General features: G+C 46.1%; 1 protein-coding gene and 1 pseudogene across 1 annotated transcript; one reads left to right on the forward strand and one right to left on the reverse strand.

Moving 5' to 3' along the window:
• LOC136515617 (uncharacterized) overlaps positions 1 to 1,149 on the forward strand; it is a 60,870-nt pseudogene extending 59,721 nt beyond the window's left edge.
• A 1,825-nt stretch (positions 1,150 to 2,974) lies between these two features.
• On the reverse strand, positions 2,975 to 15,888 carry LOC136518694 (protein PLASTID TRANSCRIPTIONALLY ACTIVE 16, chloroplastic-like). Its single transcript, XM_066512379.1, has 4 exons — positions 14,933 to 15,888; positions 14,763 to 14,831; positions 13,847 to 13,905; positions 2,975 to 3,666 (listed from the first exon to the last, which is right to left on the reverse strand). The coding sequence occupies exons 1-4, from the start codon at positions 15,809 to 15,811 to the stop codon at positions 3,171 to 3,173; spliced, it is 1,503 nt and encodes a 500-aa protein (XP_066368476.1). The 5' UTR covers positions 15,812 to 15,888; the 3' UTR covers positions 2,975 to 3,170.
• Between the last annotated feature and the right edge of the window lie 11,324 nt (positions 15,889 to 27,212).

Raw genomic sequence — 27,212 nt, forward strand, 5'->3', positions numbered from 1 at the left:
AAGCCTCGACGAGGACTTGAACCTGGGTAGCGTGGGTATGCATCCACCCCTTGACCAACTGAGCTAGTCTAGCTTCCTGAGTCAGCTTTTGTTGTGCATTAATTAGTTGACCGCTCACTCAAATCTGTTGCTGTCATGTATAGCCAATTTAGACACTAACACAGTTGTAAAGCTTGTACTTCTAGTGCAGTGTGCATCCTCTTTATATTTAACATTTAACGATCGGGTCCTCTGGAGAAGTAACTAAATCATTCATTTTGTAAGCTAAGAATATGTTTCTATCATAATGGAATATATTGAGTATGTCCAACTAGAATGACCTAATTTTTTTCCATCTAATTGATTTATGTAGTATTCCTCTGTTTATGAAAATTCTTTGAATGTTCAATATCTTGTGTGTTAAGTCCTCAGTTCTGTTAATCAGTGTTCAGGAAAATGCAAACCAACTTTGGAGTTCCATCATCAACAAGCTTGAAACACCAACCAAGACAATCACTCCAGTTATTCCCCAGTGTGATGGGATTCAAGATGACTACAATGATGTATTATTCTAAAACTAATGGGTTCACATAGATATTTCAGTACAAACTTACTGTGATATTTCTTTTTCCAGCAATTTTTCTTTCCAGGAGCTCCAACTGAATATTATAATACCCCTAGAGAATCTGGTAAATTGTCATCAAACTGTGCAATTTTATGTTTATTGTTGAATCATTATTTTGTGTTACTTATACATATTTTTGTTATGTTTATTAGCGGAGTATCGAGCTCCTACACCTGCTGTTGGAACACCAAAACAAAGAAATGATGCTGGAGATGAGGATGATGATGAGCCTCCTCTTAATGAAGACGATGACGACGACGACAAGTTAGATGACCTTGAGCAAGGGGAGGATGAACCTAACAACATCTTGTACTTGCACAATTTGACAAAGTAGGTGCACTTCGTTTAAGTTAATATTTGCTATCCATGCTTAAGTTTCCCTCTAGTTTCAGTCCACTGTCTTACATCCTCTTCAATGATAATAGGTGTCAAGGACCAAGAATCGTTGGAAGTGCACTTTGAAGGATGTAATCATGCATTTGAATGGCAGGGATGTTCTATTTAACAACGTGGGTAACATTATCTTTTTTTGGTCAAGTTTGTGAATATGAACTTTGAGTCTCAAACTGTATTATGTTTTTACCATAAATAATAGCTAAATCCCTTGACATGTTTGGAAAATTATATTATATTATATTAGAGGATAGAGGCAGCTATTTTCAAGCTAATTGACCACATAATAATCATCTTAAATTGTGATCCTGGCACAGAAGACATGCAGAGTAGGTAGGTAGTTGGAAGATCCTGGTGGATTAATTTACAACTTCCAAATCATGGACTAGCTTTGGTGATACATTTTTTTGCGAAGGGAAGGGGGATTACAAGACTCATAACACAATACATCGTTGAATTACACAAGAAAAATTCTGAAATAAAAAATACATAATATTCTATCTAGGTTCTTCCATCTGTCTTTTTCCCTAGTGGCTTTCCTCAACGCAACCAATGCTCTAGATGAACAGAGCCTTGTTGAACGTCAGAGCCAAACTGTAGTCTTTATGTTGAATCCAACGATCAACTCCCAAACATTGGATATGCCACAAGATCCAGCATTTTAGAACCAGTCCAAAATACATCTGAATCGATGAAAGAATATTGGCAGTTGCATCGTCAGATACAACATTGGATGTAGATTCATTACCACCAATCCTTGATTTCCTCTCCGCAATCGTCAACGATGAGATTTCGACGCCTGCAATAACGATCTTATTGTGGAAGTCATCGTAGGAAACAAGATCCTGACTAAAAATCATATGATTTTTTTGGTAGATTTATTTGGGCTAAACCCTAAGCAACTAGATATAAAACTATGGAAAAGAGAGATCCTCTCTTCTTATCACCGGAAGATGCACCGGAGACGAAGGAGAGAGGCCCTACGCACCAACGCTAGCGCGGAGCAAGAGCTACGGCGAGCATCCTGGTTTCCTCGGTGTGGAAGGCGTGTAACTGATTATGTTTCTTTTCATTTCTTGATTAGCTTTGGTGATACAGGTAGTCCCAAGTTTGTTATAGATATTGCACAAATGGCTTGGGACAAACCGTGTTTCAAGGAAGGAAGTATGTGTTTCAACCCAAGGAGATAGGAACCAGAAATACACGCTACAAAACCCATCACGACGAACACTGCGAGAAGGGGGGGCACTGCAGCTCGAGGCTAGCTCCGGCTAGATTTCCTAGCCCCTTCCCCTTCCTCCTCTCATCAATGTATCGACAACCTTCTAGTATATATTCTAGAAAGAGTTAAATGAATCAGCGGTCTTTAAACTTGTAAGAGTGTGTCATTTAGGTCTATGAACTTTGAAAATACATTTTTAGGTCGCTAAACTTGTTAAGTGATGCACCATAAGTCTATGTCAGCCATGTGGGCATTTCTTGCTGATATAACAGGCTAGCGTGACATGTATTTTTATATTTAACGCTTCAATTTTTTTCCTTGAAAAGTAGACCCTCCCTTCTCTCTCTCCTCCTATGCTCGTCAGTTTCGCATGCACATGGCACCTACATCGGTGATGATGTGGGCAAAGCTTGAGGCGTTGCCCACTGCATGGGTGAGGAGGCGCCTCCATGGGGGGTGAGGAGGCAACTCCAGGAGCCACGTGACCTTCTGCAGCAGCAGAAAAGCGAGGGGCAAGAAAGAGAGGAAGGAGAAGGGAGACTGGGAGAGTTTGTCTTTATAGGAAAAAATAAACACGAGGGGTTAAAAGTAAAAATATATACATGCCACGCTGGCATACCACGTCAGCGAGAAATGTCCACGTGATTGACATGGACCTATGGTGCATCGCTTAACAGGTTAGGGACCTAAACATATATTTCCGAAGTTCGTAGACTTACGTGACACACCTTTAGGGCTGTCGGTGCATTTAACTCTTACAGAAAACCAAGTTGCTCCTGTATACATCAGTTCGGTTGTACCAGCATTTGGGTCTAACACATGATCATTCTTCATCCACAGACAAATGGGTTCGTATAGCCAAATTTTGTACAGCTTTAAGCGTTCCTATTCCAAGAGTACATCAAGTCATTGGATAAAAATCACGTAGAGGATAATTTGGCTCTCCTTGTTTTATTCATCATCCACATACACTGTTTCTTGTTTGAAGAGGCCACCAAACACTGGCCTCACTTCTGGTTTGGGATCCGGCTGCTTCAATTGTGGCTTCACTTTCTGCGCTGCTGGCTTCACAATGGCAATCCGCGGTGCCAGCTTCTTTGCTTTTTCCTGGCCTCGCACAGTGGCTATCTGTGCCTTTGGTTCCTTCTCTAGCGAGGTTCGAGGAGTCGTCACTTCAGCCAGCTGTGTGCTGAACTTCTCCCAAAAGAAATCCGTACTGATCACTTTGGGTATACTCAAGAGGTTCTCTAGAGAGGCTTGGGCCTCGTTCACCGGGCTAGCAGCAGCTGCTGCATCTTCTAAGGGTGCCTTCTTCATGTCGGCTTCAAATTTACTGGCAGCTGCTTCAGCTTCGTTAGCTCGTTTTGAGGCCAAGGTTTCCTCTTTGGCTTGTGCTTTCGCAGCAGCATCTTGGTACTCCGTTCTTCTACTGTCTTCAGGGATAGCTCTGTAGAGAGAACGTACATGTGTTGTACAAAACTAAGTAATGAATCGTAAGATGATGTTGAAGTTTCACGTAATCATGAATTTCAAACACCTAAGAACAGATAATTGTCAACTGGTCAATCAAATAAACAATTCATGAATACAACACTGCAATTATGAAAGTGCAAAGCTAACAATTATTAAACACTTAACGAGAATAATTCAAATTTTGTGCCACAATAAGGAAAGGTAACAAGTAAATACAAAAGAACATTCGTGAAGGTTGAATTCTTTATAAGATTAGAGATTGTATCTTAACTTTAGACGTTCCCATAAAATCAATACCCTTATTATATCCACTATGAACCAAATAAATAAGAATTAAACCATTGCCTCTAATATTTTCTTAACCAAATTTATGCTCGTAGGGCCAGTTTGTTTTAGCATGCAGATTGTGAATTGTAGGTATTTATAATCTAAAAGCCGAGATAAACAAGCCCCAGCTGCGAACGGATGCCTAGCCGAGTTGGTTAGGTGGCTTTAGTAGCACTCCTCGGGTCGACTCCGAGTAAAGGCTAGGATTGAGGTTAAAAAATCTCCTCGTTTATACCACGCCAAAGCATAGGTCTAAGGACCGGCCCAGGTTCTCACATGGGCAACGGTGCCACTGTGTATGGGTGGGATAGAGGTTCGGGGGTTTTCTCAAGCTGCATGAGAATGTTACTTTCTATCTTATAAGAAGAATGCCTGGGGCTATCTTACCCCGAGTTTTGTTTAACAGGCCCCACCTTCTAATCAGATTATAACAATCCACAGGCCAGATTGTTACAATATAACAATCCACTTTTCCACACCTTGCAGATTGTGAATTGTTTCAATCAAGAAACTAATTCTCCTTCCATGATCCCAGTTCCTATCAAATCAAGTTGTTGTTCTTCCTCTGAATGGTACTCATTTTTTCTGTGTTAACGATCACAGCTGCTATGACGTCCTTACATCTGTTTTTAATACCACATACCAAGGTGTTTTAACAACGGTTTCTTTTCATAATTAAAATGCATGGTAAGGTCTTTATATAATCCAAGACACAAAAAACAGTCTATCCATGTCAGTTTCCTGATCTGTTGAAGGGGATGAAGGGCAGAATAGAAGGGGGCACTTAAAGGGAGGAGAAGGAGTGGCGGCCCTAGGGCTGGCAGCACCTAGGATGAGACAAGGGGCGGTGGCAGAAGGGCTGCTGCCAGAGGCTTGCTGGAGGGCCAACGGGCGCCGCAGGTTAGAGAGCTTTAGGTTTTATCCTGTACCCTCCAACCAAAAGTCTAAGTCATACAGCCCATGGCACCGTGACGAAGGAGGGCTCAAGGATCGCCATTTTTCATTTATTCACCACCGCTCCCTTAAGGCACCGGCGTCCATTTGGTTTCTCGGGATCCTAAACACAGGCCAACGCTAACACAGTTACCATGCCTGGTATCGCGTGCTCACCTCCTGTTCCCAGCCTCTGCATCCATTTTTGCCAGCCGCGCTGCTTGTTAAATTTCCTGCGACCCCTCCTGCTCGGGTTTAATGTTCCAGGAGTCTGTGGCCACACCGAAAATTAGCGGAGGTAAGACCAAAAATTAGCCATGATCTCCTGCCTGCCACTTCTCAATTCATAGGACCAAAAATAAAAGTTTCAGTGCCATGGCCTATATAACTCGCCATGGAGAGAACTATGTCCACGAAATACCAGTGAACTGTTCTCTCTCTCTATCTTTGATTCATGCTGGAGTAGAAAACCAATGCCCGGATTAGAGATCGACTTAAACCAAGAGCCACCCAAATCAAGTCAAAACCATTCAATAGATTGGGATGACATTGTAGAGTGGGATGGCCCTGCCCATGAACTAGATTATTACATGGTTTGGGATGATGAAATTCACTGTTCTCATTTACTCATCTTCTGTTTTGCTATGTATTCATTCTGTTTATGATCTCATTTCTCTGTTTTTTGTTTGATGTCTTAGGTGATGAAGATCAAGGAGCCGATGGAGTGAAATGATGCTGCTGCAGATGACGTTCATGTTTCTTCTGATGCAGCAACAGATGGCATTGGCCATGTGTTTGTCATATTTATCGCAAGAGTCCATATCCCAATTCAAACCTCACACAAGCTCCACCTCCACTGTGCCCCCCACCCCCGGTATCCATCGCAATGGCGGGTGGCGCTACGGGGCTGGGTTGCGGCGTGGTGGCACGGGCACGATGGGTGAAAGTATAAGTCTTGTGCCTATCTACTTAGGATTTTTATCTAGAGTAGTTGGTGGCTGTGTCAGCCCTTATCTTATCATACTTTAGCATCTACTTTAGTATCTCTAAAATATGGTGTAATCCTTTCTTATGGACCAAGCAAGCTACCCTATATGTATCCCCAACCTGCCATAGTTATGGCAAGGCTAATGAAATCTGAATCTAGCCCCAAACCTGTGATTTGTCTCCAACAAATGGTATCGGAGCCTAGTTATCTTTTATGTGTTATTCCCATCCCAATCCAGCGCCATGGCCAGCCACTTCCTGCTCCCACTCTTCCCACTCCTCCGTCGAGAGCTCCACCTCTGCAGGGCGGCGCCAGCAGGCTGCTGCGCGGGCGCAGCACGAGGAGGACGCGCAGGGCGTAGCGCGAGGCAGACGCTTGGACCCAGCGCCAGGCAGACGCTCAGGTAGCGGCCTAGGCCAGCAGCGGACCGACAGTGACGAGGAGGCGGCGGTCCGAGCGTAGGTGGCCACTCGAGGTGGAGTGATTGGCGGCCGCCGAGTTGGTTGCAGCACGGATCACCCAGGTGGCCGCGGAAGTAGCTACTGCTGGCTCAAGCAGCTGGTAGCAGAAACTGCTGCCTTGTGCGCTAAAGATGATGGTGCGGACGCGCGCGCAGGGTGCGGGCAGTGCGGACATGCAGGGACCAGGCTGCAGCGACTGAGCGGGACTAGGCGCGATGAGCAGTGCGACCCATAGGTCCAACGGGAGCTCGCGGCTCAGGCGGAGCGGGAGCGCATCGCATGGGAGCGGGCAGCCCGGGACTTCTACGGACGGGACCGGGACGAACGTGGCTTCAACGCACGTGACGCCCGCAACACCGGCAGGATGCTGCACCGACGAGCGTGACCTGGACGACTGGGACTTCGACGGATGGGATGCTGGCGCGCAGAGCCCTCATAGGTGGCGTGCCTCCCCTTCCCCGAACCAGCGCCGTGGTCGCCGTGGCCGGCCCTGGCTCCCCTCCTGTTGTGCAGACCGTCGTCAAGGACGCTGGCGCCGACAGCGGGTGGCCCATGCTCACCAAGACCAACTACACCAAGTGATCCATGGTGATGAAGGTGAAGATGTAGGTGCGGCGCATGTGGGACGCGGTACGGTACGGTGACGCCGACTTCGACGAGGATCGACGAGCGCTGGAGGCGCTTCTTGCTACTGTTCCGCCGGAGATGCACTCCTCCCTCGCGAACAAGGAGACCGTCAAGGACGCCTGGGACACCATCGCTGCAGCACGTATTGGCAGCGACCGCGCTCGTAGATCCACGCTACAAAAGCTGCGTTAGGAGTGGGAGAACCTGGCTTTCAAGCCGGGTGAGGACATCGATGACTTCGCTCTTCGCCTCAACACCCTGATGCAGCAGTTGGCGCGGTACGGCGATGACGACATCGATGAGGAGAGAGCCGTCGAGAAGCTCCTCCGCGTCGTCCCCAAGAAGTACTCGCATGTCGCCATTGCAATCGAGATGTTGCTGGGCTTCTCCGAGCTATCCATCAAGGAGGTGACGGGTCACCTCAAGGCCAGTCGACAACCACGAGCAGCTATCTCCCTCAGAGCCAGTCACCATCGGTGGCAAGCTTCTCTTCACCGAGGAGCAGTGGCTCACCCGCCAGTGGGAGCAGAAGAAGGGGGAGGCTTCGGGTTCGACAAGCAGCCGCAAGCGTCGTCCGCGCAAGCGGGACAAGGCTCCCCAGGCGCGGGGTGGCGTTTCTATCGGCATCGACGGCGAGCGCAAGGCTATCCACGACGACACCTACAAGAACTGCGGCAGGACCAGCCACTGGGCCAAGGACTACCAGGCAGGCGAAGCGCGGCGGTCAGGCACACGTCGCTCAAGCAGCAGGAGGGTGACGAGCTAGGCTGTATTCTTCGCACACGGGAGCATCGAGCCGCACTCCTCTCCCACGGGGATCGCCGCCGCGCTCCGCCACCTCGATGACCCGCGGGCCCATGTCTTCCTCGGCAACGAGTCCGGCGGCGACAAGATCAACGGATGGTACCTCGACAACGGCGCCACCCACCACATGACCGGCCGGTGGGAGTTCTTCTCTGAGCTTGACTTCGGCGTTCGAGGCTCTGTCAAGTTCATGGACTGCCTCAGCCGTCGAGATCAAGGGCGTCGGCCCCGTTATCTTCACCGCCAAGACCGGCGAGCACCGGCTGCTCACTAGTGTCTACTACATCCCAGCGCTGAGGAACTCCATCATCAGCTTGGGATAGCTAGATGAGAACGGCTCGCGCGTGGAGATCGAGCATGGGGTCATGCGCATCTAGGATCAGCCATCGTCGCCTTCTCGCCAAGGTGACAGAGGCACCAACCGCCTCTACGTCCTCCACGTGCAGATAACGCAGCCCGCCGCGACGACGACGCCTGACGGTGGCACAAGCGCTTTGGGCACCTCAACTTCAATGCCCTGAAGCAGCTCGGCAACAAGGAGATGGTGCAGGGCATGCCACGAGTCGAGCACATGGAGCAGTTCTGCGACACCTGCATCCTCATCGAAGCAGCAGCGGGTTCCTTTCCCCTGCTAGGTGAGCTTCTACACCAAAGAGAAGCTGGAGCTTGTGCACGACGACCTCCGCGGCCCCGTGACACTGGACACACCTGGAGGCCAGTGCTTCTTCCTGCTCCTCGTTGACGACGTGTCATGCTACATGTGGGCAGTCTTGCTCGACACCAAGGTGGCAGCTGTGGACGCCATCAAGTGCCATCAAGCTGATGCGGAGGAGTGCGGCCACAAGCTTCGGGTGCTACGCACCGACAACAGCGGCGAGTTCACGACTGCTGAGTTCACAGCGTACCACACCGGCGAGGGGATCCAGCGACACTTCTCCGCGCCGTACACCCCGTAGCAGAACGGTGTCGTTGAGCGCCGTAACCAGACAGTGGTGGCCACTGCCCGCGCACTCAAGCAGAGAGGGATGTCGGCAATCTACTGGGGGGAGGCGATGATGACAGCCGTCCGTCTCCTCAACAGCTCGCCCACCAAGGTCCTTGACGATAAGATGTCGTACAAGGCCTGGCATGGGCGGAAACCGATGGTCAACCACCTCCGCGTATTTGGCTGCCTTGCGTTCGCCAAGGAGCTCAACCACGTCGGCAAGCTCGACGACCGGAGCACGCCAAGGGTCTTCATCGGCTACGCAGGAGGGCATCAAGGCCTACCGCATCCTTGACTCTACGACACAATGCGTCCGCATCTCCCATGACATCAGTGTTCGACGAAGGGCGAGGCTGGACCTGGGACAACGCTGTTAACAATGGCTCGACTTCGACCCTCAGAGACTTCATCGTCGACTACGTCCACTTCGAGGGAGTGGGGGGAGCTAGCAGCTCATCTTCATCGAGCTCGTCCACCTCAGCACCCGGCTCGCCATCAGCTCCGACGAGTCCATTGCCTACGTCACCAGCGAGTCCACCACCTGCACCACCAGCTGCGCCCTACTCTCCTACACTAGCAACCCACTCTCCTGCACCGGTGCTCACACCTCCGAGATCGGCACTAGCAGCTTCGGTCCATGATGAGCAGTGCACGGTGGAGTTTGCCACTCCGCTGTCCAACGACGAGGACCGCGTCGATGCCTACCATGATGATGAGCCTCTGTGCTACCTGCACCTTGGACAACATCTTCAGTGATCAGCCCGTCCCTGGACTGGTGATGCACGATTTCGAGGTAGAGCTGCACCTGGTGCACGAGGACGGCGAGCCCCGCTCCTTCGCTGAGGCGGAGGGAGACGCGGCATGGCACGCCGTGATGCAATAGGAGATGGACGCGGTCGAGCGAAACCGGACGTGGGAGCTGGCAGATCTTCCTAACCGACCACCACGCCATCACCCTTAAGTGGTTCTACAAGCTCAAGAAGGATGAGGCCGGGGCGGTGATCAAGCACAAGGCACGTTTGGTGGCACGCGGGATTCGTTCAGCAGGAGGGAGTCGACTTCGACGACACCTTCGTGCCCGTTGCGCGGATAGAGTCCGTTCATCTCCTTGCGCTGGCGGCCCAGGAGGGTTGGCGTGTGCACCACATGGACGTAAAGTCCGCTTTCCTCAATGGTGCCCTAAAGGAAGTCTACGTCCACCGGCCATCGGGATTCATCATCCTCGGCAAGGAGAACAAGGTTCTCCGCCTACGCAAGGCCCTCTACGGCTTGCGGCAGACGACACGAGCTTGGAATGCCAAGCTAGACTCCACCCTCAAGCAAATGGGTTCCAACAGAGCCCTCACGAGGCTATTGTCTACCGGCGGGGCATGGGAGGCAATGCCCTGTTGGTAGGCGTCTACGTTGATGACTTGGTGATCACCGGTACCAACGAAGAAGAGGTGGAGGCATTCAAGGCTGAGATGAAGGCCGCCTTTTAGATGAGCGATCTTGGGCTGCTCTCCTACCTAGGATCGAGGTCCACTAGGACAGCTCTAGCATCTCCATTCGCTAGACCGCCTACGCCAAGCACATCGTCAAGTTGGGCGGGCTCACCGGCTGCAACCCAGCCCACACTCCCATGGAGGAGAGGCTGAAGCTGAATCGCGACAGCACGGCGAAGGAGGTTGATGCCATGCGGTACACATTGTGGGAAGCCTTCGCTACCTCGTCCACACGTGGCCAGACCTAGCATTCACCATTAGCTACATCAGTCGGTTCATGCAGTGGCTGACGATGGAGCACGAGCAAGCCGTCAAGAGGATCATCCGCTACGTCGCGGACACCTTCGACTACAGCTTGCACTACCCGACGTGCCCTGGTGCGGAGCACTTCATCAGGGTACAACAACAGCGACCTCGCCGGCGACATCAACACAAGCAAGGGCACCAGCGGCACTGCTGTTCTTCCTTGGCAAGTGTCTGATTAGCTAGTTGTCGGTCAAGCAGCAAGTGGTGGCTCTGTCCAATTGCGAGGCGTAGTACATCGCTGCCACTACCGCTTCGACTTAGGATCTCTGGTTGGCTCGGCTGCTGGGCAATCTCCTGGGCAGAGACACAGAAGCAGTGGAGCTCAGGGTGGATAGCAAGTCTGCCTTGGCCTTGGCGAAGAACCCTGTCTTCCATGAGCGCAGCAAGCATATCCGCATTAAGTACCACTTCATCAGGAGATGCTTGGATGAGGGGAGCATCAAGGCCGGCTACATCAACACCCACGACCAGCTTGCCGACCTTCTCACCATGTCCCTTCGACAGGTCAAGTTCCATGATCTTCGCACCAGGATTGGGATGGCTCAAATTCCCCATAAGGCGCCACACAAGACCTAGGGGGAGAATGAAAGCATAAGTCTTGTGCCTATCTACTTAGGATTTTTATCTAGAGTAGTTGGTGGCTATGTCAGCCCTTATCTTATGTTATCTGATCTTGCTTTAGCATCTACTTTAGCATCTCTAGAATATGTTGTAGTCATTTCTTAAGGACCAAGCAAGCTACCCTATATGTATCTCCAACCTGCCATAGTTGTGGCAAGGCCAATGAAATCTGAATCTAGCCCCAAACATGTGATTTGTTTCCAACAATGGGGCTGTGCTTTTGGCGCAATGGCATGGCGGCGTTGCAGTGCGGTGGTGTTGTGGAGTCTTGGCACTATGGAGCGGTGGAGTTGTGCCATCAGTTAGCCGAAAAAATAGAGCTGATGGAGTAGTATATGATATTATGATGTTAACGAAGAAGTCACGCTTGAAGGAAACTTCTAGAAAATGAGATTTTTCTTATACCACTTAGACTTTTGGATAGAGGGAGTATTTCTTAGTTCCAAACAATTACATCTTCCCTTATTTTATAGGGAGGACCAGACTTCATTTAGAAGCAAACCTGATTCTAAACCGGTTGCTAACCCTAACCTAGATGCACTCTTGGCGGTTGTCTATTGGTCAAAGGCCAATGACATCTCCCCTTGCGTTTCTAAAGGGTATATGTCCTTTTGCTGTAACCTATCATTTGCGCCTTGACGGGGTGATGTTCTCTTTGTGTTACCTCAGTTTATGTTAATGTCATAGTGGCTGCTTTCTATTAATGTGCAACGTCTGAGCTCTATTGGTAGCCGTGGTTGTAGACTAAGTTAGCCCCATGGTGTGGACAAACTGTTGCTTTGGTCGCATGCCGGTTTCATCATCTCCCTGTGGAAATACAATGGCACACCTATTGTAGCAGGCTGAAGACGACATAACAGATTTATTTAGTTGATTTGTCAACGTTGGGGAAGTTGATGATGATGTCTAGAGTAGTGTGTAGGCGAGGCATTGTCGATGATGTGGTTGCTTTCTTTGTTGTTGTGGCTTAGACGGCTCGAGGTCTCCCAAAACCCAGTATTGGTCAACATTGCTATGATCGGGGCGATGCAGACAACAGACTTGGATGATGGCTCAATAGGATCAGATTGGTTTCAAAAAAAAATTCTAGCTTAAAATGCTCATTGTAGATCCTCTCCTTTGATGTACCTATGCCAATGATTGGACCATTGTGCTTGGAGACACCAGGTTGGTTATGATGACCCCAATGCGGATGGCACCTAATTGCTTATGATCCGTGATTGTCGGTGATTGTGGATGAAGAGGGCAGTTGGACAATGTCATGGTAACATCTAAAGCTATTGAGGTGGTGCGTTGACATGCTGCTACTGGCGACATAAAGAGAGCGATGCCATGGCACACGGGGATGATTGCAACCATGGCGGCTTCAGTTGCCATTGACATTGAGGTTGCCTAGGGGAAGATGTTGAAGGGTGATTAGATCTGTGATTCAAGCAGTGGCAAGCCTAGTACATCTGATTGTTGAAGGGGATGGTTGTCGAATAGGGACCAATGGTTGCTATCGAGCAAGCGCACGACGTGGACCGAGAATCAATCCGTCCACTTGTGTTAGAGGAGATGAATCGTCCAACTGGTCCTCATATCAAGGATGATATAGGAGATCTTGATATCCATCTTGAAGGTTGCATCCTAGAAGCGAAGTACATGGGGATGGTGATGTGGTAGTGGAATCAGTCGTCATTCTAGTGCCTCTTGCCCAAGGCATCTTCTCTGGTTTAGCCATGGAGGGCAATCCAGAGGTCATTGTAGTTGTTGGTGTATGCGATGAGGACATGATGGTTTCACAAACGGGGTCGCAGTCATCGTCACATTGTAGTTATTGCCAGGGACATCATCCAACGAGGTGGCCACAGCCAGAGTCGACCGCAATCTTGTCAATTATCACATAGAATTCAGATTCGGGGAGCTTTTGGATTGACAATGGGAGCCCGAGGTATTTGCAAGGAAATTCCTGGACCTTGCACTGAATTGATGATTGTACAGTTTCAATATATTGTTGATGGCACTGAATTGGCTTTTACTAAATATATGCTTAATCCCTAGTAGAAAAGGTGATTGGTGAACTGCCACTAGATCTGGCAGAGCAGACTCCAGGTGCCAAGAGGAAGGCTCAAACCGGTAGACCCAAGGTGGAAATATGGATGGTGGCTAGATCCTGCAAAGGAATTTGTGCAATGCATATTCTGTAAGAAGATAGTACCTTTAGGAGTTAAGAGTTTTAGCAGCGCCTTGCTAGGGGTTATCTGGATGCTGAGAAATGCCCAAATGCACTTGAGTTAATGAGGAAAGAGATGCATGTGTACTTGAAGAAGAATTCAAGGACAGTGCTTGCATTGTGCAAGTACCCTGATAAAGGTGGTGAAGAAGATGCAAATAAAGAGGATGACCAAGAACAAGTTGCTGAGTAGTAAGAACCAGAATCAATGCCATGTTCCAGGACAAAGATAAAGCAAGCAAAGAAGTGACTTATTGACGACTAATCATAACCAACCACCTTATCAGTGCCATGGAGACTAGGGTCGATTAGGCAATTTAAAAACATTGGGCCCATGACACCATAACAAAGGAATCAAGTCAAGTAACAAATCAGCGAATTAGGAAAGGTGATAGCTACTGACATGAAAGCCTCCGCTATGGGCTTCGTTGTTGCTGATGAGCTAGTTGAAACTTCAACGACCTAGAAAATAAGAAAATTATCCACCAATTTAAGTGCAAATTGAGTAAGAAGCACCAAGGATATAAATAAAAAGAAAACCGAATAGGCATACTCAATTTCTCTAGACACTGCAGCTGCATATAATGGGTACACAAATCATAAAGCGGAAACAGAAAACAAGTTCAGTGATAAAAGAGAAGCATATTTGTCATCGTGAAGCTAGAAAAGATTTAGGAATAATAGTTAGTTTGACTTTCCTCTGAAATAGCAAGTCGACTTAAGAAAGCACTATTGTACGTGAATAGAGCAAAAGCAGATCCTCTTAGATTGTGGTGATGTATGCAAATGCAAAATAAATAAGACTACTCATACAAATTGTAATATGAATATTTTTCATGTGTTTGCAATTTCGAGCATGATGTTACTACCGATTTCAAATACTAAAATGGGATATCGTAATATTTTCAAACTTCAACCTGCAACACTAATGATTTAGTGAATCCTAAGGAATTAAGTTCCAGACAGAAGAAATGCATTTATCTTTTTACTTGTGTAACATATATATATCTATCTGCTGCATGCCTTCATTTGATTGCTTCTCACTCATCAATGACATTTGACATTCGACAGGTTGACACAAGCAAGTAGGACTTCCATTATCGCTCCATCTGATAAGTATTACTTTTAAACCATTATGACCATGCACAAGCCCTGGATTTAAATGCTCGATGTATATAAATATTAAATATACCGTATAAAAATCACTAAGGGCCGCAGCAAAGAAATTGCATATTAAATTTACCTAAATTGTGAGTACTTGCAATTTGCAAGACTACCACATTACTACAGTTAGGGACATATTGATATAGTTTCCTTACTTTGTTCTCAGCGACTGCCACATTGGAGAAGACATCAGCTACAAGGGCTGCAATCTGTGACCTTGATACCTAACGAAACACAAAAATGAACAGAGTAATGCACGTAAGCAACAATGAATACCTTTAAACAGTGAGCACTGGGAAAGACATCAATTCTATAAGCTATATACTTTGCCGGTGATGCTAGGCGATACTCCCTCCTTGGCCAGTACCAGGGCGTAGGAGTTCTCAGGGTTGTAGTCGTCGGTGAGTGAAGCCTTCAGTAGTGTATACCTGACATCGGTCTCCACCACCTTGGCCAAGAACTGGCTCAACGTCAGCGTCTGCACTCGCGAGAAGAGGTTGGAGAAGAAGGACGTGAAGCCGTCGAGCACATTGTAAGTGGACCCACCGCCACCGCCACCGAGGCCGCTGGCCCCCTCGACGTCATACACGACAACCACGTGCGCCACGCTGGCAAGGTCTGCGGCCTGCACCACCCGAAGCGCGTCGTCGGTGGTGACGCCTCCGCCTTCTGGCCCCTTCTCGGCCGGGCCAACGGTGACCACAACCTTCGCAGCGGGCCCGATGGACTTGGCTATCGCCTCGGGGTCATCGAAGTCCGCCGCTACCGCGTTTAGCCGCCGCGCTTCCGCTGGGGAGATGAGCCGGTAAGCTGCTGCGAGCCGCGCAAGCTCCTGCGCTGACGCTAGGTCCGGGACGCCAGCGCGCACGGCAAACCCCTGCCGCAGCAGGGTCTGCGCGATGCGGACCCCGGCCTGCCCTGTGGCGCCGGCGACGAACACCATCTGCGGGTCCTTCCTGCCCCTGCCACCGCCCGTGAACAGAGACCCCGCCGCAGACGACGGGAACGCCGGTATGAGGGAGGTGGCATCCGCCAGCTTCCCTAAGTCCGCGAAGAGGTTGGGCCTCTTCTTGGGGGCAGCATCATCCACCGCGGAGTCCTTGCCGGGCTTACCGACGCGGCAGAGGACGGTGGCGGCACGACGGCGGAGTGTGGAAGAGAGGGGACGGAAGGAGGGCGGGTTGGAGGTGAGCGCGGGAGCCATCGGGTTGCGGCGTCAGGTGGTCGAACAGGAGGGTGGCATGGGCGCCGTGGGATGAGGAAAGGTTGCCGCTGGGTGGACAGGACGGCATCTTTGGATTGAGGGAAACCCGATGAAGTGGCGGAGGAGCCTATCAGAAGTGGCCAGGTGGGTCGCCCTTTATCTCCTCGTGGCAAATCGATGGGGAGTGCGCTCGCGCCGCGTCCAAATCCTGGGCGCATGCCAGACCTAGCTAGTCTGCTGTGTCCGTTTTAAAAGGAATAAAAAGAATTTTAATTTTTTCAACTTATCTAATCTATATCTATCAAATTGTACCTATCTATTTATATACACTAATAAATATGCATGCTATCAAAAAAATTTATCAAGATAGATGAATACAAAAATTAAATGTTTAACAAGTACTTCTTCTATTTTAAATTATAGATCACTTTGACTTTTTTTATACACCAATTTTATTATGTATCTAAATATAACATAGTTCTAGGTACAAGTCAAAACGATTTATAAGAGCAACTCCAGCAGGGGCAGCCTAAATTAGGGCCTCTACTTTGGATTTGGGATGCTCACCTCTATTTTTGTTGGTCCAACTTTTTCCTTCTACTCCAACCGCAACACCTCATATCTGAGCCCCCAAAATCATTCCAATAGACAATGGCCCCGTTCAACTTGCTGAAACTTAGCTGAATTGGCTAAAAAACACTGTTCTGGCTGAATTGTTGTGAGAAAAAAATATTATTTCGACTGAAAAAACTGAGCTGAATAGTGTAGATTATAAGGTAAGCCAAACGGGACCAATGACTAAATCATTCCAGTAGACAATAATTGTAAGAAAAATGGACCCTAGGTCCATTTACTTTGAATTTTGGTGTTTGATGACCAACACAACTAAATTAGACTAATTAATTTACAAGTAATTATTTTATAGTTTAATAGGGTGCAAGACGTGACTTGGACGAAGGCGACATGATGATCCCACGATCAACACCATAAGCATGACCCTTGAAGCACAAGAGAAGACCCAAGATATCAAGCAAAGTCCAATCATGAAGATAGAAACCAAACCGGATGCAAGATCGCGAAGAAACGAGCTTGACAGAGGTGACCGGACATGGCCCTTATAGGGACCGGACACGTCCCATCAGCTGTGCGGCAACAACAGGCGTCAATAGCTATGACCGAACGCAGAGCAAAACAGTGACCGGACGCACTGATGACACTGTTCTTCGTCATGATAATATTTTCAGTGTGACCGGACACACAAAGTGTTGCGTCCGATCGAGTATAGAGAGGTTTCAGAGCGGCGCCAGCGCGACCGGACACGTCCGATCGAGTGAGACCGGAATTGGTCCAGAGTCCGATCAACGCGCGCGCTCCAACGGTCGAGGCGACAACAGCGTCCAGTCAGTAGCAGAAAGCTGAGTTTCGCCCCCAACGGCTATTTTCTCTATGGGGCTTATAAATAGACCCCCAGCCGACCATTTGAGTTGTGGAGAGCTGAGAAAACATACCAACGGTGTTGATACACCATTTTAGTGATCTTCGCTTGTATAGTGCTTAGTGATTCATTAGGTGATTAGCATAGGTGCTTTTGTGAAGTGCTTAGGTTGATTAGAATACCACTTATGCGCTTGCTCTAGGTTTAGGCCTAGTGTTTAGTGAGGTTTATATACCTCTTATCACTTGGTGCTTGCATGCACCATTTGTTGTACATCGGAGGTGCTTGTAGTCTTGCGAGATCACACCTACCGTATTTATGGTGTGGCCGCCACTGTGTACCAGAGGAAACAAGGCCCGTGGCGTTTCGGCCAAAGCTTGATACTGAAGACGGCGAAGAGCGGTCCGGGAGAGGCTTGCCGGAAGGCACACCGGAGACCCACTTATGCGTAGAGAAGGCCCGAGGCTATCCACGGAGTTACTCAACCGGAAGCTTGGCCCTTGCGAGGGATTCCTTATGAGGGGCTCCAACGAGGACTAGGGAAAAGCTTGCGCGCTTCTCGATACCTCAATAAAAATACCAGAGTCGTCGATGGGACTTTTTATATCTCTACCTTACTCTTTACCTTCCGCATTTACATTGTTTGCATAACTCATTTTACGGTAGAGATAGCAACACACTAGCAAAATCGTAGTTGCATATTTAGATAGTTTATCTTTTGTATTGGTTTTTGCTAAGGTTAAAAAAAGAGGCCATAGTTTAGAGTTAGAGTTTTAAGTTATCTAATTCACCCCCCCCCTCTTAGGCGTCACGGTTCCCTTACAAGTGGTATCAGAGCCGGTTGGCTCAATTTAGATCTTTGGCTTCACCGTCGTTGAGCCGACCCTATTTAGAGTGGTTGGGATGGATATCTTTAGGCCTCCTGCACTTTGACGTCACTAACTTTCCCTACTATAAAGCTAGAATGACTTGTCACCTTTAGGCGATAGATTTAAGTGTTTGAAGAGTCACTCATGACGGGATGAAACCCATTAAGAACCCCGATAAACCCACAAAGAGTGAAGAAAAAGAAATTCATTTCAATGCTAGAGCTAAAAATTGTTTGTTTGAATCTTTTAGCATGGATGTGTTTAACCAAGTGTTCACTTTAAATACAGGCATATGAAATTTGGTTAAAACTCCAAGAGCTCTATGATGGCACAACTAATGTCCAGTGAGCAAAAATATTATCTAGCTAAACAAAATTATGATTCCTTTAAAATGAATGATGATGAGCTTATTCATAATATGTATTCTCAGTTTCAATCTAATTATCAATGAGCTCCATTTAATATGATTAATGAAGCTAGATGATGCGGACATCATGAGGAAAGATCATCTCTATGCTACCATAAAAGAAATATGCAAGCATCGTCACCATCCTTCACAACATGGAGGACTTTGAGCACCATGACCCCGGTCATAGTCATTAGCAAGATAGTAGCATTTGAAATGTCATGCAAGATGGGTCAAGAAGAAGCCCCTTCATCAAGCAAAGGCGAAGCTTTCGCATATAGTGAGAAAAAAGAAGATAAAGGGCAAGCAAGTTGAGACAAGCTTAAGCTCAAGCTTCTCAAGTAAAGATGAAGAAGAAGATGAGGATGATGATGATGATAATGATGATTCAAGTGATGATGATCAATCTTCCTTCTCCACCTCCGACCTTGATGAAGAATCTATTAAACTTATCAACAAATCAAAGAAGACGTGCAAGGACAAAGCCCTAACATCAATAAAGTCATGGGATAGTTCTTTAAGTGAAGAAGACCATCACAAGAGGCGAGGGTACAAGCACTCATCATCAAACACCTCACGTGTGTGCCTTATGGCATGAGGTAACAAAAAGTATATCCCTAGTGATAGTGAAAATAATAGTGATAGTGATGATGAGCTACCTTCTTATGATGAAATTGTGCAAAAAAAATCTTAACTTTGCTAAAGTTTGCACTAGTAAACAAAAGAAGCTTGAAAAAAATAAAAGAAAAACTAGATAGCTCACAACAAGCTTATGCTACTTTGCTTGAGCAATATGAAACTTTTGCCAATCTTAAAATGGAGCTATCTACTAAAATTGAGCAACTTGAAAACTAGTGCAAACACAAATAATTACACAATCTATGATGAGCAACTTGTAAAGAAAAATGAAAAATTAAAGAAAAAGTTAGGTAGCTCACAAGATGCTTATAAAAGTTTGCTTGCTAAAATGAAAACTATGTGCAAACATTGTGATGAAGTTAACTAATAAATTTGCTAATCTTAAAGCCGTCGGTACTACCCCCACCAAGGCAACTAAAAAGAAACGTTCTATCTTTGACATGCCTAAAAAGGATGCCTCTACTTCTTGCAATGATTTATGTTTATACTCACCATTGTGCAACCAAGTTTGTGTTGAGAAAGTTGTTGTAGATACATGCACATAAGATGTTGCAATGGAGAATGAGCAACTCAAGCAAGAAGTGGCTCACCTCACCAAGTACTTGACTCAAGTGAAAGGCAAGACGGAGCAAGCCCAACTTCATCAAGATAACACCGTCAAGAGAGTGAAAAAGCTTGATGAAGGATAAACCGTTGTTTGTTACATATGCCACAAGGAAGGCCACAAGTCCTATGAGTGTAAGGCGAAGAATGAGGGAGGAGAAAAGAAGAAAGAGAAAAACAAAAGCAAACAAGCAAGCTCTCTAACACCTACACCAACAAGGTGTACAAGAAGGCATCAACACCTTATCTCTTGAAGAAGAAGAAAAATGACAAGGTGGTGGCCATCAAGGTGAACAAGCAAGCCAATAATGGGGCCAAACGCATTTGGGTGCCAAAGGAGATCATTTTCAACATGAAGAGCATCGAGAAGGTTTGGATCTCAAAAGGGAAGTGAGAAGTCCGATGGACTTTGGGGAATTTGGAGACTTGGCAAAGTATGAGTCTATTTTATGGGGTGCATCATAGTGGACAAGGTAATTGCCAAGTGGGTTAGTGAATACTATGGACCCAAATTCCCCTTCCCATGTTAGGTAACTAGATTTAGTTTCTTTCAATTTCAATTAGCATCTAGTTCATTTTCATGCCTAGGTTTGCATTTGCATGCTTAAATCTTTTGTCATGCATACACTAGGTATATCTTTTGGTCGGCTTGCTCGGTTTCACTCTTAACCCTTGGAGCAAACCTACATGGTTTAAATTGTTTAGAAGTACAACACATAGCTTGTTTTACAATTGTTCATCTAATATGTGCCAAAGTCCAAATTGTAGATAATTTCTCCCGAATATCACTTTCGAAAATAATTCTCACATTCATGTGATGTTATCTTTTAAGTGGTATTTTTTTATTGTAAAATCAATGTGCATGTCTCCTACAAGTATTCCATACTTATGTGCATAAATTTAGGGAGAGGTTACTCTACAAGTTGGATGCTTTGACACTAACACCTTTTCAAGCTTATCATGTGTGTAGTAGTCTCATTGTAAGGAAAATGGAGTCCCCGGAGTTAAGCATCATACTTTAAATATCCACCACCTATTGCAAGTGGTATAAATCAAATTGGTTTCCACATATGGTATTTCTAAACCGATATCATCATGTTGATTTCACTTTGGTATTTATGTGCTTTCTCCATGCATTATATAGATTAAACTCCCTTGAGCATTAATTTACCAATTATGTATAAACTACATTCTCCATCATTTATATGCATATATTTAGGGGGAGCTTAGTCTATGTAATATGAGAGTCAAATTTTGTGACTTATTCCACTCCACATACAAAGGATCACAAAGTTTGACCCTCTCTTGTGCTACTAATATCTTCTTTTTCGGTGTTTGATTCCAAAGGGGGAGAATTTGTAGGACTAAAAGCAAGCCTAATTATAATAATTTACAAGTAGTAATGCTCTGAGAAAGGGAGGATAATGGATTATGGAGTTAGGGGGAGACTTAAATCCTCCACATGGGGACATTTGTAAGGGTAAGATAAGTTTCCAAAAATGTTTACATGTGGAATCTTTTAGCATCATATAACCTTACCCTTTGCATTGCATCCTAGCAAGTAGATAGTTTTTTTAAATTCCAAAATTCTTATTATTTGCTTGCTTTAGTCGTGTTGTCATCAATCACCAAAAGGGGGAGATTGTAATAAAAATGGACCATAGGCCCATTACTTTGGATTTTGGTGTTTGATGACCAACACAACTAAATTGGACTAATGAATTTCAAAGTAATTGTTTTGTAGTTCAATAGGGTGCAAGATGTGACTTGGACGAAGGTGACATGATGATCCCACAATCAACACCATAAGCAAGACCCTAGTAGCACAAGAGAAGACCTAAGATATCAAGTAAAGTCCAAGCACGAAGATGGGAACCAAGCCGGACGCAAGATCACGAAGAAATGAGCTCGGTAGAGGTGACCGGACGTGACCCTTATAGGGACTAGATGCGTCCGATCAGTTGCGTGGTAACAACAGGCATCGGCAGCTATGATCGGACATTAAGCGAAGCAGTGATCGGATGCACCGATGACACCATTCTTCATCACGGCAATGTTTTCAGCGTGACCGGATGTGGTGGCACTAGATGATCGGATGCACAAAGTGCAGCGTCCTATTGAGTCTAGAGGTTCTAGAGCGGCGCCAGTGCAATCAAATGTGTCCAATCGAGTGAGACTGGACTTAGTCCAGAGTCTGATCAACGCGCGCACTCCAACGATCGAGACAACTTGACACGTCCGATCAGAACAACAGCAGCGTCCAGTCAGTAGCAAAAAGCTAGGTTTCACCCCAATGGCTACTTTCTCTATGGGGCTTATAAATAAACCCCCCCAACTGGCCATTTGAGTTGTGAAGAGCTGAGGCAACATACCAAGGGTGTTGATACACCATTCTAGTGATCTCCACTTGTATAATACTTAGTGATTCATTAGGTGATTAGCGTAGGTGCTTTGCGAAGTGCTTCGGTTGGTTAGACCACCGCTTATGTGCTTGCTCTAGGTTTAGGTCTAGTGTTTAGTGAGGTTTGCATACCTCTTATCACTTGGTGCTTGCACGCACCATTGTTGTACATCGGAGGGGTTTGTAGTCTTGCGAGATCACACCAACTCTGTTTGTGGTATGGTTGTCACCATGTACCGGAGGGAACAAGGCCCACGACATTTTGGCCGAAGGCTTGACAGTGAACATGGCGGGGAGCTGTTTAGGAGAGGCTTGTTGGAAGGCACACCGGAGACCCACTTGCGCATGGAGAAGGCCTGGGGCTATCCACGGAGTTACCCGATCGGGAGCTTGGCCCTTGCGAGGAATTCCTTGCGATGGGCTCCAACAAGGACTAGGAGGAAGCTTGTGCGCTTCTCGATACCTTGGTAAAAATACAGTAGTCATCGACGAGAGTTTTCATATCTCTACCTTACTCTTTAACTTTCACATTTACATTGTTTACATAACTCCTTTTGCGGTAGAGATAGCAACACACTAGCAAAATCGTAGTTGTATATTTAGATAGTTTATCTTTTGCATAGGTTTTGCTAAGGTTAGAAAAAGAGACCATAGTTTAAGTTGCCTAATTCACCCCCCTCTAAGGCGTCACGGTCATTTACAATGACAAGTGGAACCCTGTCATCATTCTCTATTTCTTCTTCCTCTCATCTCTCTTCTATCTACCATGTAAGGAGTCTAGATGGGCAGGGGGCACACCGGGATGAGCTCCTGCCAGGGAAGGGGCCGTACCAGGAAGGAGCGCCATTGAGGAGGAGGCTGCTCTAGAGCAAGGGCCACGCCGGGGAGGAGCGGCCATGGAGGGCTTTGCCGGGAGCTGAGTGAAGGGGGTGCGTCGTGATTTGGAGGAGCTCGCACCGAAGTAGGGGAGGAGGCCGAGAGGGTGGAGATCTGGATGGGGAGGTGCTCGATTGATGCATTGGGAGGAGCTCCCACTAGGGCAAGGGCGTGGTAGAGGGGAGCACGACCAGACTTCTCCATGGCTAAGGCCACGTGACAAGGAGAGGAGCTGCCAAGGCCTAAGGATACGACTGCCGGAGGGGTGCTACCATGCTGGGGTGCATGGCCACGGAGGAAGACGGAGCGGAGGCTGGAGCAGCATGTAACACCCTAGGTGTTAGCCACATGCTAAGCAGTGGGTTTGAGCTCAAACATGATAGATCAAGAGCTAATCAAGAGCTTTAGTTCCTTATCTCTGAAATGGTGATGAAGGTGTTGAGGTCAAATCAATGAAAATGAGCCCAACTTAATTTTGGACAGCACACCATTGCTTACATGTTGACCCTTTTCAAATGTATGCTTGAGTAGTTTTAAACATGGCTCTTTCATAAGCATCACCTTAACATCTATCTATCTCCATCATTGGAAAAGTTTCATGAAGTTTGGAGCCAAGAAGTCACATGAAATGATAAGTTATAATCTTTCTTGAATTGCTCCACCCGATGAATGCGAACATGGAATGTCTACCAAACCTTGCTACCTTGCCCAAATGACTCTAATTGGACTCTACAACAAAAGCTATGAGGGGTTCACGTTGAGCAAATGCCCAGAAAATGCTTCAAGGGATCAAAAAGGACGATTTAAGCATATTTAAGATGTTTTGACCAAAGTAAAACTATAAGTTCTGTAGTTATTTTGGTGTTTGACCCTAAATGAAAGTTGTAGTTTGGCCTCTAGGGAACAAACTTTGTTTAAAGGTCAAGAGGTAGTTTGGCCACTAAATTAGTCAAACTGAGGCCTCAAAACTGAACCCAGTGCTGTTTTCAGGGTTCAAGAATCGACTAAGTTTGGAATTTCAGTGGCAATGATGATCGGCATCCCGCATTCTCCAAAATTTGTTAAGCATCTTGAGTTGAGCCAAAAATAAGAGTTGGAGATAATTCCATGAAGAAGGTATAGGAAGAAGTTGGATCAAATTTGACCACATTTTGACCAAGTAATTCGAGCTCAAACAGAGCAAAGCTTAACCACTGTTAAGTCATTGACACTATCAACTTGGGACTTAATTAGCCGCTAATAGAGAGCTCTAATTTCTAGACACCCTTAATAAGTTTTGTAGATCATCAGGTGGGCAGCAATTTTGCTAGAGGCGCCCAGGTCCAAATCCACACGAAATATGCTAAAATAAGAGCTCAAACGTGTCCACAACCGCGCCCACCACGTGTTAGACATAATGTCCACACGTCCTCCATGCGCGGGCCGTGCCCCCACCATTGCTGCCATGTGCCCTTGCTCCTCTAGAGCGGATCTCGAGCTCCTCCACGCCTCCATGCCCTTGCTCTCTCCTCCTAGCGCTCTCGCTCGCCCTCCTTGGCCCTCTCCCTTGCTCTGCTCAGCGCCAAAGCGCGCGGACGCCATGGACACCGGAGCAGAGCTCCAAGCCACTCGTGTCTCCCTCGCCTCCGTGCCACCTTATGTCCAACCAAGAGCAGCCCCACGCTCACTGCCTTCTCCTAGCCCCTCCAGCACACGTTGCACCTCCCTCCGCCGCTGCCCCTCGCCGTGCCGCTACTGCACATGCTGCCCTACGGCCATGGCCACCACCTATTGGTGTGGCCAGCAGGCCATGGACTGCAACTGGCCGAGCCATGGGCTAGGCGTGACCATGTCCTAGCCTTGCCGGCCCTTTCTCGCTGCTGTCTCAGACCACCGCTTGCCAAGGCCGGTCGACCCCGATCCAGTCCTCGTCGACCATCGAGCCACTGCTGCCGTGGCCGAGCCACCTCTGTCCACCACAAGGCAAGCCGCGAGCACCTGCTAGTGCATGTAGACCCCTGGCACTCCGCTACCACCGCTCTCCGTCGGAGGTCGACCACCTCCCTGAAACATCGAGCCGCCATCGACCTCCTCGGCTCTGCCCGACGAGAAGAAGAGGAGGGACCTCGCGCATGAATTCAAAGAAAGGGAAGGGCCTATCTACAAAGTCTATGACTCATGTGAATAGTGACTAGAAGGACCATTTCACTGGAATCGGTATTTGAGTAAAGTTCAGGGTCTCTGATACAAATGTGTTTCTCCTTTATTGCTTTTACTTTAGCTAAAACTTTGGAAAATCATAATAAATCGTAGAAAAATCATAAAATAGCAAATGAAGACTTTTTGGAATCCTTGAGAGTAGATATATGCAATGGGTCATAATATGATATGTGTTAGTAGAAGGTTTTTGCTGTTTTTCTTTATCTAGGTTAGTTAGGATTTTTTAGGAATAAATTCATATCTAAAGTTGTGGTACTCCAATTGCTGTGAAATTTTTATGGTAGGCTATTGATGATATATGTGTGTTGTGGTAAAAATTTCATATTCATTAGATACGGTATGGTTGAGTTATTGATTTAACTTGATTAATGCTTGATAAATGGTTTTAAATGGTTTATAAATAATTTATATATGCAAAAATGTGAAATGTGGTTCCTTTGCCTTTGCATGGTGATATTGTGGCCTGAGAAACCCTAATATGGCTATATGTTTATAGAAAATAATGATCTTTAGATTTGTCTTGTTTTCACATTTTTATTAATAATTAAGATTTGTCTTTTTCATAGCAATTAAATTCTAAAACCTGAGCATGTAAGATTTGTATAGTAATCATGTTTTGTCATCATCTATCTCACATAAAAATTTGATATCCAAATGAGATGTTTGCAACATCACCTATAATTAATATATAATTTTTTATATATTGAAAAACTAATGAAAGTTTGTTAGTAGATGTTTGTGTTTATGCCATATAATACTTCTAATAATTGGGGCTAGATAATGTGATTGCTTGGTTATGGTTAGGAGTTGCATGGAGCTGCATAGGTAGCAATAAAATGTTAGTTGTTAACAACATAAATGGTAAATGCATATAGTTGTATCTTTGCTGTTATGGCTGCATGTACAGTTTTTGTGGTGGTGATATTTTCATGATGTAAATGATGTTTTATGTAGATAAGCTGAATACAAAAGTTGTAGATAATTTTCTTATCTTGCTTGTCCTAAAATTTCATGATTTAGGTCTGCTACTTTAGGAGTTATAGATTTTACAAGTTTGCTATCAGCTTTTGCATGTCCTCTGAACAGATCTGAATGATTGTATTGTTTGACTTATTTAAGCATGGATTATGTCTTGGTGATAATAGTATAGTTAAAGTGCTTTTTATATGCTTTCCAAATTATTAAAGATCACACCATTTGGTGGCCTAAATCTACAGATATGGCTATCTCAAGTTTAATGTTAGAATCTGTCCAAATCTATATAGAGATGCCTTCATTATGTTGTTTGGTCTTGTTGGCTGTGAAATCATCTTAGGACGATAATGAGAAACTTATAGGTAACTTAATAAGCTTCCATAAAGTTAAGAATTATGTTTGTTGGATGATTAGAACCCCAGTTATGTATTTATGAAGTTCATCTCAGTTTTCTATCCTAGTTTGTGCAGATATGCTTGTTAGTGTCTTTCAACCTTGTTAACCTTTAAATCAAATCTAGGTGTAAATAACAAAGTTGTAGAGAATTTCCTAAGTTTTCCGTAAAGAAAGGATCACCTTTATTGGATGCTTATAACTCCATTTATGGTTAAATTGAATGGCTGCTATGTTGTTGTCCAATTTTTGTTCATATACTTGAAGTTGATTGCTTATGCTTGATCTTGATTTTGTGATTGCTAGGAGTAGTTGGTGCTAGATGGTTGCTTAAAGTAGCTTAACTTGAGTGCCTCATTGGTGAAAGCGTGGTGTTATTTTCTTCTATCATACCATGATAGGTTTGTGCAATAATTAGTTAAACGACTTGCTCTCTAAGTGCTTATGTCTTGAGGTGTAACCTGATGCTGGTCTTGAATGCTTTTATATGATACATCTCATGTTACCATTCTTCGCCTTCATGCACTTGCATTATTGCATCTCATCTAGGTACGCTAGATGCACAGTGCATGGATGTGAAGGACGGTGTTGGTGGATAAGTCCCG

Source organism: Miscanthus floridulus, chromosome 17 (assembly GCF_019320115.1).
Source record: "Miscanthus floridulus cultivar M001 chromosome 17, ASM1932011v1, whole genome shotgun sequence".
Lineage (NCBI taxonomy): Eukaryota > Viridiplantae > Streptophyta > Magnoliopsida > Poales > Poaceae > Miscanthus > Miscanthus floridulus.

Excerpts from the sequence above, each read along its gene's own strand:
- LOC136518694 (XM_066512379.1), bottom strand. The coding sequence starts at position 15,811 with ATGGCTCCCGCGCTCACCTCCAACCCGCCCTCCTTCCGTCCCCTCTCT. Across the intron at positions 14,832-14,932 it reads CGCCTAGCATCACCGGCAAA|GTATCAAGGTCACAGATTGC; the intron begins GTATATAGCTTA and ends GTGTTTCGTTAG. Across the intron at positions 13,906-14,762 it reads TGGCAGTCGCTGAGAACAAA|GTCGTTGAAGTTTCAACTAG; the intron begins GTAAGGAAACTA and ends CTTATTTTCTAG.